The sequence below is a fragment of the Planococcus citri genome, chromosome 4 (assembly GCF_950023065.1).
Source record: "Planococcus citri chromosome 4, ihPlaCitr1.1, whole genome shotgun sequence".
Taxonomy (NCBI): domain Eukaryota; kingdom Metazoa; phylum Arthropoda; class Insecta; order Hemiptera; family Pseudococcidae; genus Planococcus; species Planococcus citri.
In genome coordinates, this window is record NC_088680.1 from 53,825,016 (window position 1) to 53,837,446 (window position 12,431).

General features: G+C 34.2%; 1 protein-coding gene across 3 annotated transcripts in view; it reads right to left on the minus strand.

The window, feature by feature from the left end:
- Positions 1-12,431, minus strand: part of LOC135844090 (NADPH oxidase 5-like) — a 142,587-nt gene that overhangs the window by 86,291 nt on the left and 43,865 nt on the right. For all 3 annotated transcript variants that reach the window (XM_065362200.1, XM_065362199.1, XM_065362198.1), the window contains exon 2: positions 6,051-6,540. In XM_065362200.1, coding sequence (XP_065218272.1) covers positions 6,051-6,491 — 441 coding nt within the window. In that variant the 5' untranslated portion in view covers positions 6,492-6,540. The remainder of the gene's footprint in view (positions 1-6,050; positions 6,541-12,431) is intronic.

Sequence of the window (12,431 nt, forward strand, 5' to 3'; positions counted from 1 at the left end):
TTGCTTGTAAAACTACAAGTAAGTAAACCGGGTACTAAATCTCGTTAATGATGCTACTTAACGTCCGTATCAACATCCATTTATCATTAAGATACGCACAGTTGAAAAATAATACGCGCTTCGAGCATATAGTGATAGTGGTCATCTGCACCGCCATTTCAATCCTCGAAGGCGAAACGGTCAAAGGGACCAAATAAATAACCGATACGATCGCAGCACGCCGTTTGGTCGAAGCGATTTATGGCTACCACCGGTAATATCGATATAGGGTAATAATTCCAGCGAATAATCCGTATATGGCATCTGAGATGTACCTAGGTATATACGTGAGGAAGACAAGTAGGTACGTGAAGATGAGCACGACTACGATGGAATGGTATACTTTAATGAAGTCTTTGCTGAAAAATCCTACCTATCGTCAGTTGAGTTCAGAAAGGCTGAGACTGGAGAATCACCCTGTATACACCTAATCATCTATACGATATCTTAATTTATTCCTTTCATGGTCTATGTATCTCATACATTGTTTCATTGCACCGAAAAAGAAACCTCAATGATTGACGCAACCGGTTCGCCAAAAGGGGTACACCAAAGAGGACTTCTTTGTTTCAAACGATGCGAGAAATTTTCAACATTTTGATATCATAATTGCATAGCTCTGATATGGAAATATGCTATTAATTCATCCACTATCCACCTATATGCTACATACTTGATCGAGTTACAAAATTTACTTTTCAAATGTGAAGCAAAATGCATTCGTTTATCTTCCCTTTTTTAGTATAGTTTGCGTATATGCATCGGGGCAAAGTATAATGTAGCGAATTAAACGTCTATATTATCGATGGTCTATAATTAACCCATTATTTTGTTTTATTTTGAAACCAGTTTGTAATTATGTTCGAGTTTATTAGCATCAGTATCATCAGCATCGGCGAGTCAGCGTATCGCAGTAAGATACTCTTATAGTTTAAGAAATTATATAGGTAGGTACGTTTAACCAGTTCTCTAGGTACCTAAGTAAACAAATGAACAATACGACAGAATGTCTTTTTTTGCACTATCTCAATTTAAGAAGCATAAAAAAAAGGCTACACCTAACCTGTGTAGGTAAGGTACTTGACTTACAAACTAGAAAACAAAACACCAAATTTTTTTAATAGTTTGGAAACCGGTTCCGTAGGAAATTTTTTTCGCGAGTTATTTTGCCATTGGCTGATTCACATGTGTGTATAATATAAATGCAAGTACCAGGATACTCATATTCGCGTATATTATGGAATTGCTTTTTCAATTTTAACCGGTTACTTACAGATGCGAATGTTGAGATTTGATGAGTGTCAAAAGTAATGGTTATTAGTTAATGACCGAGCAAATGCAATCAAATTATACAGCCTGCCTTGGGAGAACTTCATTTCGCAAAAATCATCGGAAAAAATGTAAATGACCGGTAAGATGCTGGAGTTTTATTATTCGATAACGTTAATGCTAAGTATAGGTAATGATAGGTTACGAGGTGAAATTTTATTATATGGCATTCTGACAATGACAAAAATGAAGAAAAAAATTGCTCGAAATTTTTTTAGGACACTCCGTAGATTTATAGAGACACTGCGCAGATAAATTTTCAGCCTTGAAAGGTACGTATTATTTGGTCAAAGATCATTGCTGACGATCTTCGCGAGAAATGAGTCTACAGCGTGTGAGCTTAATACTTCCCACGACGTTCTCGTGGAAAATGTAACGCCATCGTTCGCGGTCTGAATGAAGCGTTGATAGTCCTGAAGATGATAGGAGGTGAAGCTTTGAAATTTTGATAAGTACATAGTTTTGGATTTTAGAAAATTGGCTGATTTAGAATTAATGCATTTTTGAAGTAAATGTGACGAAATCTTTCGTAGGAATTTCAAAGCTTAGTCCCTCACCAATCGATTTCAGATATCAAAATTTCAGCTTTATTACGGATCCACTAGAAAGCTATTCTTGGGATCTTGGTTCGAAAAAATAAAACTAGGATTTTGAATGAGTGGTTGAATAAGCTCAAATGAACGCACAGAAAATTTCAGATTTCTAATCCTTAGGGAAGCTAAGATAAGAGTTTTCAAGATGTTTAAAAACAGGTCATTTTTGATCTCCTTGATTTTGTTTTCATTTTTCAAATAAATTAATGAAAAACCGTTTTCAACCGTTGAAAAAATTTGAAAAAAAAATACTGAAAAACTCCAAAAAACTGCATTCAATGATTCAAAAGGTATTACGAATAATTTACCCAAACACAGCTAATTTTGAAATACGTAATTTAAGGACTGGGGGGAACTTTTTAAAATATATTATCAACAGAATAATATGTACCATTCACAAAACAAAAAACAAGTTCAAAACGTGTCAATTAAATCACTCATTTTTTGAAATTTTAAAACCAAGACATCAGCAGCTTACCCGTAGGGATTACTAGTTTAGAGGTCTGAAATTTTTGTCAGGTTGATTTGAGCTCATTTGACAACCACTGAAACTCCTATTTTCTCAAAATTCAAATGAAAAAAATATATTTGTTCCTTGAAATTTTGATAAAATCATGAGATGATCAGTGAGAAATCACTACAAAAAATTGGCCAAAAAATAATTTAAAGATCAGAAACAAATTACAAAATTACTAGAAAATTGGTAAAAAAAAATCTTAAGAAAAAATAATTGGAAAAATAACTAAAATTGATACTTGAAAAGGGTCACTGAGAAATTAACTGGAAAAATGGCGAAAGAAATTGCTAGAAAGTTAGGAGGAAATTTTACTAGAAATTAAAATCGTTAAAAAATTAATGAACGAAAATTACATGCTAGACAATTAATGGAAGATCCCTCGAAAATTGGTCAAAAATCTCTAAAAAGTTTGGAATGAACTTTAAAGCTTTGGCTAAGAAATTCAGTGAGATCTCAAGATTCGTCAATTTTGTCACTCGATAAATTTTGATGCTTCGTTCGCGGAGGAAATCACTTATCTATGCGAATCAATTCGTTCTTCCCGAATGATTTATCAAAAATTATTCAATTTTGTTTTGGATTGATTGACCAAAAAATAATTTAATTCGTTCGCGAATGATTCACCAACAATTAATCAATTTGTTCGTGAATGATTCACCGAAAATTAGTTATTTCGTTCGCGAATGATTCACCTTCAAATTAATGAATTTGTCCAATTCAACTCGTTTGTGAATGATTCACTAAAAATTATTTATTTCGTTCAAGAACGATTCACCTAGAAATCAATCAATTTATTCATCGCGAATGATTCGCCAATAATTGATCGATTCGTTCGCGAATGATTCACCTTGAAATCAATAAATTTGTTCAATTCAATTCGTTCATGAATGATTCACTGAAAATTAATTATTACGTTCGCGCATGATTCACCTAAAATCAATAAATTTGTTCATCGCGAATGATTTACCAACAATTAAATAATTCGTTCGCGAATGATTCGCCTAAAAATCAATTTTGTTCGATTCAATTTGTAATAATTCTTCAAAAATTAATTATCTTGTTCGCGAATGATTCACCAACATTTAATCAATTCGCTCGCGAATGATTCACCTAAAAATCAATAAATTTGTTCAATTTAATTCGTTCATGAATGATTCACTGAAAATTAATTATTACGTTCGCGAATGATTCACCTAAAATCAATAAATTTGTTCATCGCGAATGATTTACCAACAATTAATTAATTCGTTCGTGAATGATTCATTAAAAATTAAATATTCCATTCGCGAATGATTCACCTAAAAATCAATTTTGTTCGATTCAATTTGTTCGTGAATAATTCTTCAAAAATGAATTATCTCGTTCGCGAATGATTCACCTACATTTAATCAATTCGTTCGCGAATGATTTACCTAAAATTCAATAAATTTGTTCAATTCAATTCATTCAAGAATGATCTACTAAAAATTAAATGTTTCGTTCGCGAATGATTCACCTAAAAATCAATAGATATGTTCAAATCAGATCGTTCGTGAATGATTTACTAAAAATTGATTATTTCGTTCGCGAATGATTCACCAACAATTGATTAATTTGTTCGTGAATGATTCACTGAAAATTAATTATTTCGTTCGCGAATGATTCACTGAAAATTAATTATTTCGTTCGCGAATGATTCACTCACAATTAATTATTTCGTTCGCGAATGATTCACCTAAAAATCAATAAATTTGTTCAAATCAGATCGTTCGTGAATGATTCACTAAAAATTGATTATTTCGTTCGCGAATGATTCACCAAAAATTAATTAATTTGTTCGTGAATGATTCACTAAAAATTAATTATTTTGTTCGCGAATGATTCACTCATAATTAATTGTTTCGTTCGCGAATGATTCACTCACAATTAATTAATTCGTTCGCGAATGATTCACTAAAAATTAATTATTTCGTTCGCGAATGATTCACCTAAAAAGCAATAAATTTGTTCAATCACCAATCGTTTGTGAATAATTCAATTCGATTCGTTTGAAAATAGATCAATTTCTATGCAATAGTTTCACAACCGAATCAATTCGTTCACGAATCATTCACTTGAAAACTGCATCAATTCATCATCGATAGAAAAACACGTTCATTTTTAACAAATTATTCGTTCACGAAGGAGTCGCTTATAGGAATCAATTCGAAAATTTAAAAAAAAATGACCAAAATTCGGTCTTTTCACGCTTAATCCGTGAGTGTTTTTTTTTTCATTTTCCCGCCAATATCTAAAGTTTAGGAAGTAATTTGAAAGCCATCACTGGAAAAAAAATCGTTAATTTTCAGAGCACAGTACGTTGATGCAAAAAAAAATTGTCCAGACTATCAACTATTTCTCCTATTACCTATTTTAAAACTCCACACCCTCCCTTCCTTCCCTCCTAAAATCAAAACCAAAAAACCAGCTCATTCAATTCAAAAACCTCAAAATCCCCAAATTCTCATTTTAAAAAACAGTTTAAGGGTATAAATTTAAAAACAAACACCAAACACTTTCGCCGTTATAATTTTTTTCACCTCGACGAAATTTTAAACGGGTGAAAATTACAATAATTAGGTAGAGCTGGTAGAGCAAAAAGTTACACTGACATCTCGATGATCGGCAGGCGGGCGAACCGCGATCCGAATACCGCCGAATGCTGTACTATTACACTCGGGTAACCGGTTCGTATAGGTATAAATACGGACTATGAGATCTACGTGAATTATCCAAATAAATTGGAAGTTCATTTACTTAATAGCACTCGGGCGGCGGCGAATGTAACACGCTAATAAATTGAAAATAATCATTACGTTTTAATACATTGTAAATTATACAAATTTTACGAAACCGGTTCACGGTTAAATTTCCGTACCTTGTGTTTAAGTGCAAGCCAGAAGGGAAACGTTAACAAGGGTAAGAGAGATAAAAATTGCATCACTATCCCAGTACTTACAAACTGCCGCCGACTACTCGTCCAGACTTCGTATAGATGCAGACAAAAAAAGCTTCTACGAGTAAGTAGGTATAATCTGTAGTATGTAGTAAAAAGTGCGTGACTCGGAGCACGCCACCGTTTTTGTTTTTTCTATATTGCGCTCTTTCGCCAACGTATCATTATTATAATAAATTAAACCGTTTAATAAAATACGCGCCGATATTACCAGCTATAAAGTCTGGTTTAAGAGTCGTTAAAATGCGAGAAAAACGATGTAATGAGTCGGAATACAAGACTAGTTAAAACCTATCGATAGGTTTTTTCCACCTTTAAATCTATATGTATAGGTGTATCGAATCGACCACAATGACAACAGAACTCCGTATAGGTACTTTTCTTATACACTTGTCTGCGATGAGCTCGAACATGAATGTCTTTAAGCGAACATGCTTTTTGCAGCAGTACGTATCGCAGAGCACGAATATATTTACTTTACACACGCGAAAGGCGATATTTTTATACGTAATTCCATAAAATGTCTCTTATACTCGTACAAGCAACCAGTTAAGTTAACCAACCACCAAGATGCAACGAGCAGGTATCATAAAATTACCTTTTTCAAGAATCCTCTTCGGAAATTATCCTTGGTGAATTTCGAATTCAAGCTTTCCAGTTCCAAGTACTCGGCGCATTGTCGTAAAATCTGAGCTCGTTTCTTTTTCCACTGCTCGTCATTGGCTAATCCTCCATTATAGCATTTAATCGAACAAGGCATTAATTCGGTCGAATTCGCAGAATCGGTTGATTTCGAGCTGTGAGCACTTTTTTGCCATTTTTCTCCATTGGGTGTAGGGTCCTTGCGGACACTACTGTCCATACATTCGTGATCATCTTTTAGACTGTATTTCACGCAAACCGGTTCAGCAGACCAAGAACTCGTCAGTTCCCTGAGCAAGCTCGATGATTTACCTTTGCCGATACTGGGTGGATCATTGGTCTTGGTCGATGCTATCGTCGCATCCGTCGTTTTCGAGTGATTCTTGTTGAATGACATTTTCTCAATTCATAATGTTCGGCTGGGTGTGAGGCGAAGGTTTCCATATCTGTAAAAGAGGTGAATTTTCTATTAGTATTGATGTGTTTGATGTTTGTGGTGAACTACATATAAATAAAGGATATCGACAGAACAATATTATCTCTACATGATTGAGCCAAATGATGAAATCTAGAAAATCATAACTTAAGTTTGGGTTCAACATTCTTCAAAGGTGCTCAAAAAAGGTTGTGATAAGAATTTTGTGAGTTTCTGCTGAAATTATAACCCATTTCGATAGAACATACGACACCATTTTTAAAAATCTCGAAAATCACGATCCACGATTCAGTTTTGGGGTCAAAATTTTTTGAAATGCTCAAATGAAATTTCGATGAAAATTTTTGATTTTCTAATCAAGTTCAATATCCTAAAATTTAAAACATTCCAGAAACCGGAAAAGTTGAAAATATTGTTCAAATGATGCTCGAAAAAAATTTTATGGGAATTTTTGATTTTCTATTGAAATTTCAACTGTTTTCTATAGGTGGTCGAAGGCTCAGAAATGTTTGAAATTTTTTCGTCGATATATTTGTAGGTAAGTACCTATTGAATTTTACTCATTTCTATAAGTTGCAGGGTTGCTCTTGAATAATGCTACCAAAAAGCGTTCTTGATACAGTAATATTACTTACAACCCCCATACTCGTTCCTCGGGCTTCGCCCTCGGAACTCGCTCTTGGGGGCTACGCCCCCAAACCCCCCTTCGCTCACTCTCAGAAGAGGTTTGCTCCCAAGTACTTTTCCTTAAAAACTACATATATCTGCACTTCATTCATTTTCATACCACTTTCAACGACTTTCAGCACTTTGAACAATTTTTTTCAACCTCCAATACTTTTAATGAATTTTCAAGTAAACATTTTTGAAATTTTAGGTACTTAAAATTTTTACAATATTTCATTCATTTTTAAGTCATTTTCATAAATTTTGTTATTTTAGCTCGTTTTTTTAAAATTTTTGAACGTCTTTTATGGCATTTTAAGCAATTTTGGATTTTGCAATGTTTAAGGGTAGCTATGTCAGTAATACATAATTTTGTACATAAGTAAGTACATGCATAAATAGGTACTGATATGCTTCGATTAAAACTTTGATTAAAATGATAGATGATAAATGCAAAAGCAAAGCACCGAAGATAGACGGATTAACATTTTATAACATTAGCAATAATATCTGTTTCTGTTGACAATTTCACGCTCGATCGATTTGCAAATCATAATCCTCGCATTGTAAGAATTCCATTGTTGGAGGAGTGGGAGGTTTGTATGCGCGCGCATGTCGCGTGATCCTGTCTGGAATAACAACGACGTTGTACGTTGGTGGTTGTGCGTATGCTTGTGTGGGTGTGAATGTACACGCATCGTCCTAACGGTTTTTTGTTATAAAATGCCATAAAAATCGATCAAAATCGCACGATATAATAAACTTTTTGCTGATCTGTCTTCGCCATTATAATGAGCATGAATTTTCGAACATTTCCCTCGTTGACAGTACCCATCTAGCATTTTTAGTTTTCGAGATAATTTAATTCAATTGAATTCAAATTTGGATTCAAAATAGCTCAAAAACTAAAAACCCTGGACGGGTAATGTAATCGAGGGAAATGTTCAGATTTTAATGCTCTTTAAAATGAGATATTAACAACCTTCCTAGCTTTTTTCGTTCTTGATATATTTGAGAATAATCGAAAAAACGGCAAAAACAGCCCACTTCAACTCAAAATTTGGGCCCTTTAATTCCAAAATTTTTGCCCTCGCGTATTTTTCCTGTATTCTAGAGAAGTTAAGCTGTCGATTAAAAAAAAAATTAGCTCTCTAGGTGCCATAGATCGGGCTGGGAATTTTTTTCCGATTTTTCGAGTATTTTTCGGGTATTTTTTGGGTATTTATTTTTCTTGCAGCTGTATAGTATAGATACAGTAGACTCCCGATTGTCCGAAATCCATTTTTAAATTTTCACTGAAATTTGAAGAATGAAATACATGAAAAGAGTTTCAAAGATGCGTTTAAAATGCAGTAAAATGATGTATAAACGCCCAAATAAGAATCAAAATCGCTGAAAATTACCAAACAAGTGATGAAATTTCAATAAAATTGGCCAGAAATTCATGAAAAAGTGTAAAAAAAACTATTAAAATTATGTAAAATCATTAAAAATTCCCAATGATGTGAAATTCTAGCTAAAATTGAATGAAAATGCAGTGTGTTAAATGATGGAAAACCACTCAAAGAAGCATCGAAATCACTGAAAATGACTGAAAATCAATGTTGATCATGTACTGGAACTAGCTCAGAATTTGTAAAAAAAAAAAAAAAAAAAAAAAGCTGGAAAAGTGTTTAACTTGAATAATGTGAGAAACATTTATGATATTGATTTGATCAAAAATTCAGCATTAGTTCAATTTCATTTCTTGTCTTACCCATCATTCACATTTTCTGTTGTAACAAAAAATCATACCCAAAAAGAGTTCTTAACATTTTATACGATTTTTATGATACATCCTCAAAGAAAATGGTATGTAATGTTTTTTCTTAGATGAAGGGATCTGTGGTTTTCAACAGTATTTTTCTGTTTTTTATCCCCCCCTCTCCTCACAGCGTTTCTGAGCTTCGTCCATACAATGATTTCTTCCCTTCCATTTATCATGTGGCTGTATTTTTTTGCAGATGTAAAGAGGTGGGGAGAGGTTGAAAAGGCTAAACCCTCAAAAAGCACTTCTATGGCACCCACCGGATGTACATACCAAATTTCAGCCACCTATGTCACTTTGGGGAAACTCCAGTGATGACATAAAATCAAAACCTGTTAAAACCCATTAAAGCTAAGTGCGAAAATTCACTATTTTGCAATTGGAAAGAGATGGGGAGGGGTTGAAAAATTAAAACCATCAAAAGGCACTTCTATAGCACCCTGAGAATGTACATACCAAATTGCAGCCACCTAGGTAATTTTGGGGAGGCTCCAGTGATGACATAAAATCAAAACCCGCTAAAACCCATTAAAGATAAGGCACGAAAATTCAGTATTTTGCAACTGGAAAAGGGTGGGGAGAGGTTGAAAAGTCAAAATCCTCAAAAGGCGCTTCTATGGCACCTTGTGAATGCACATGCCAAATTTCAGCCTCCTAGGTAAATTTAGGGAGGCTCCAGTGATGACACAAAATTGAAACCCGTTAAAAACCGTTGAAGCTAACACACAAAAATTCACTATTTTGCAACTGGAAATGAGAGAGGAGGGGTTGAAAAGTCAAAACTCTCAAAAGCACTTCTATGGCACCCACCGGATGTACATGCCAAATTTCAGCCTCCTAGGTCAATTTAGGGATACTCCAGTGATGACACAAAATTGAAACCTGTTAAAACCCGTTAAAGCTAACACACAAAAATTCACTATTTTTCAACAGGAAAGAGGTGAGGAGGGGTTTAAAAGTCAAAACCCTCAAAAGGCCCTTCTATGGCACCCACTGGATGTACATGCCGAATTTCAGCCTCCTACATCAACTTAAGCTGCATCCAGACGGTCCAATATTTCAATCAAATCTGTATTTGATGATTTGAACGCCTGTCAGAGGGTCATCCACACATTCAAATCTCTGAATGACAAGACTTCCAATTGTCTGCTGTAATAATGTGATAAGAGAGTGATATTGTTGCAATTTTGAGCGATTTTCTTAATTTCCCATTCAAATTGCTATTGTTTTTTATTTTTCCCAATGAATAATAAACTTTAATGATGTTAGGGATCTTTCTAATGTAATTTAAACACTTGGTGGTTATGGGAATCAACTGAGTCAAGAAATGCACGAGGAAAGTTGTCTGACAAAAGTTGAATTATTTCAGTATTAATTCTCAATTATTTCTCATTCAAAAAAAAAAGGTACCTACATAAGCTATTCCAGAAAACGATTTCGCTCATAAAATGATATAATTCAAATCTGAAACCACACTTCAACTGATTTTCTCATCAAACATTAAAAAATTATCAAGTGATAATGTTCTGCGCCGATGCAATTCGACTCATTTGATGGAAATATTGAATGATTTTCAGAATGGACTTAAAAATCATCAAATGAAGTTAATTGGTTTTCAAATCACTTCAAATTTATTTGATGAGTAATCAGTTTGTCCACGCGATTCAATGGCGCCAATGATGCCACAAAATCAAAACCCGTTAAAGCTATATAAGGCGAGCAAATTCACTATTTTTCTACTGTGAAGGAGTGAGGAGGGGCTGAAAAGTCAAAACCCTCAAAAGGCACTTCTATGGCACCCTGCAAATGTACATGCCAAATTTAAGTCTCCTACGTCAACTTAGGGAGGCTCCTGTGATGCCACAAAATCAAAACCCGTTAAAGCTAAGGCGCAAAAATTCACTATTTTTCTACTGGAAAGGGATGGAGAGGGTTTGAAAAGTCAAAACCCTCAAAAGACACTTCTATGGCACCCTGCGAATGTACATACCAAATTTTAGCCTCCTAGGTCAATTTAGGGAGGCTCCAGCAATGACACAAAATTAAAACCCGTTAAAAAACCCTTGAAATTAAGGCGCGAAAATTCACTGTTTTGCAACTGAAAATGGGTGGGGAGAGATTGGAAAGTCAGAACTCCAAAAAAACACATCTACACCATCTTCCTGATATACATGCCAAATTTCAGCCTCCTGGGTTAATTTGGAAGGATGGCGGGGGCGTGACACAAGATTTTTCAAGGTCAAAAAACATGAGAAAACCTGTTTTCTCCCCTCTCAATTTCTCTAAGAAACTGATTTTTGGATATGTTACAGAGCTTTTGATTTTGTATCGATTGGATCTTAGTTTGACTTTTTTTTGGCCTCTTTCACTCCTCTCTACCCCTTCCCCCAAATTCGTACATCCACGAATTTTGACCCAAGGTCATCCCCATTCAAACCCCTTTGATCTAACCGCAAACCAAACTTACTTGAATATCGAATTTAGGCGAATTTTATTGAAACCCATCTGGCTACCATGTACTTCGCAAAGTCTAGTAAAAAAATTTAAAAATAGAAAAAAAATCAGACATGCGAAAAATTAATAGAAATGAACTCTTGAAGTCCAAAAATGGATTTCGTGAGTGGTCTCATCCCCGATTCCAGAATTTATGATACGCTGTGATAAAGCCTCATTTTTGCTTTGTTAAGAAATTGGGCTAAAATTAGATATAAAATTACACTTATTTGGGTTTAGAGCATACTTTGCCCTTGGAAAAATGCATTTTGTCATCATTGAATTGTACCTATTCAAAATTTCACTGCTCTGCCTCAAATCATTCAATTCCCAAACTGAAATATATTTTTTCATCAGCACAGACTCGACTTTCTATAGTATGTATTAATTCCATGTCACTCATTCCTGTCGGAATCTTTAAGATGCAATAATTATCTTATCAAAATATTTAAATGACTACTTAACCAACTTGATAAATTTCGTTCAACCTTACTTATCTTTATGGGCAAATTTTTCAATGAGATGATCCCGCTACCTAATCTCGCCACAAGTGAAATATTCGATTGAAGTTCTGATTAAATCACAATGATTTTTGTAAAGGTGTTTTCTTTTCGGCAGTGTCGTTTCGTTTTTGAAGAATTTCGAGCAATTCTTATCTACATTTAACGATGTGATCATCCAATTGTACAATTGAGTTAGTCAAATTAAAAAAATTACGATGCATTCGAAGTACAATCCTAATGAATTTGATTTATAATCGCGAAGTGTTTTTTTACCCCACGTGTTTCGTTTCAATTTCATCTCATCAAGATGATATCCAAAACCTCGATTGTAATATCATTTTACCTTGCAATATGCAACGTCTGCTCTCATCCTTTACTCAAAGACGTGAATGATTTTGTATGGCTCACATCCGAACCCTACTTCATCGACAA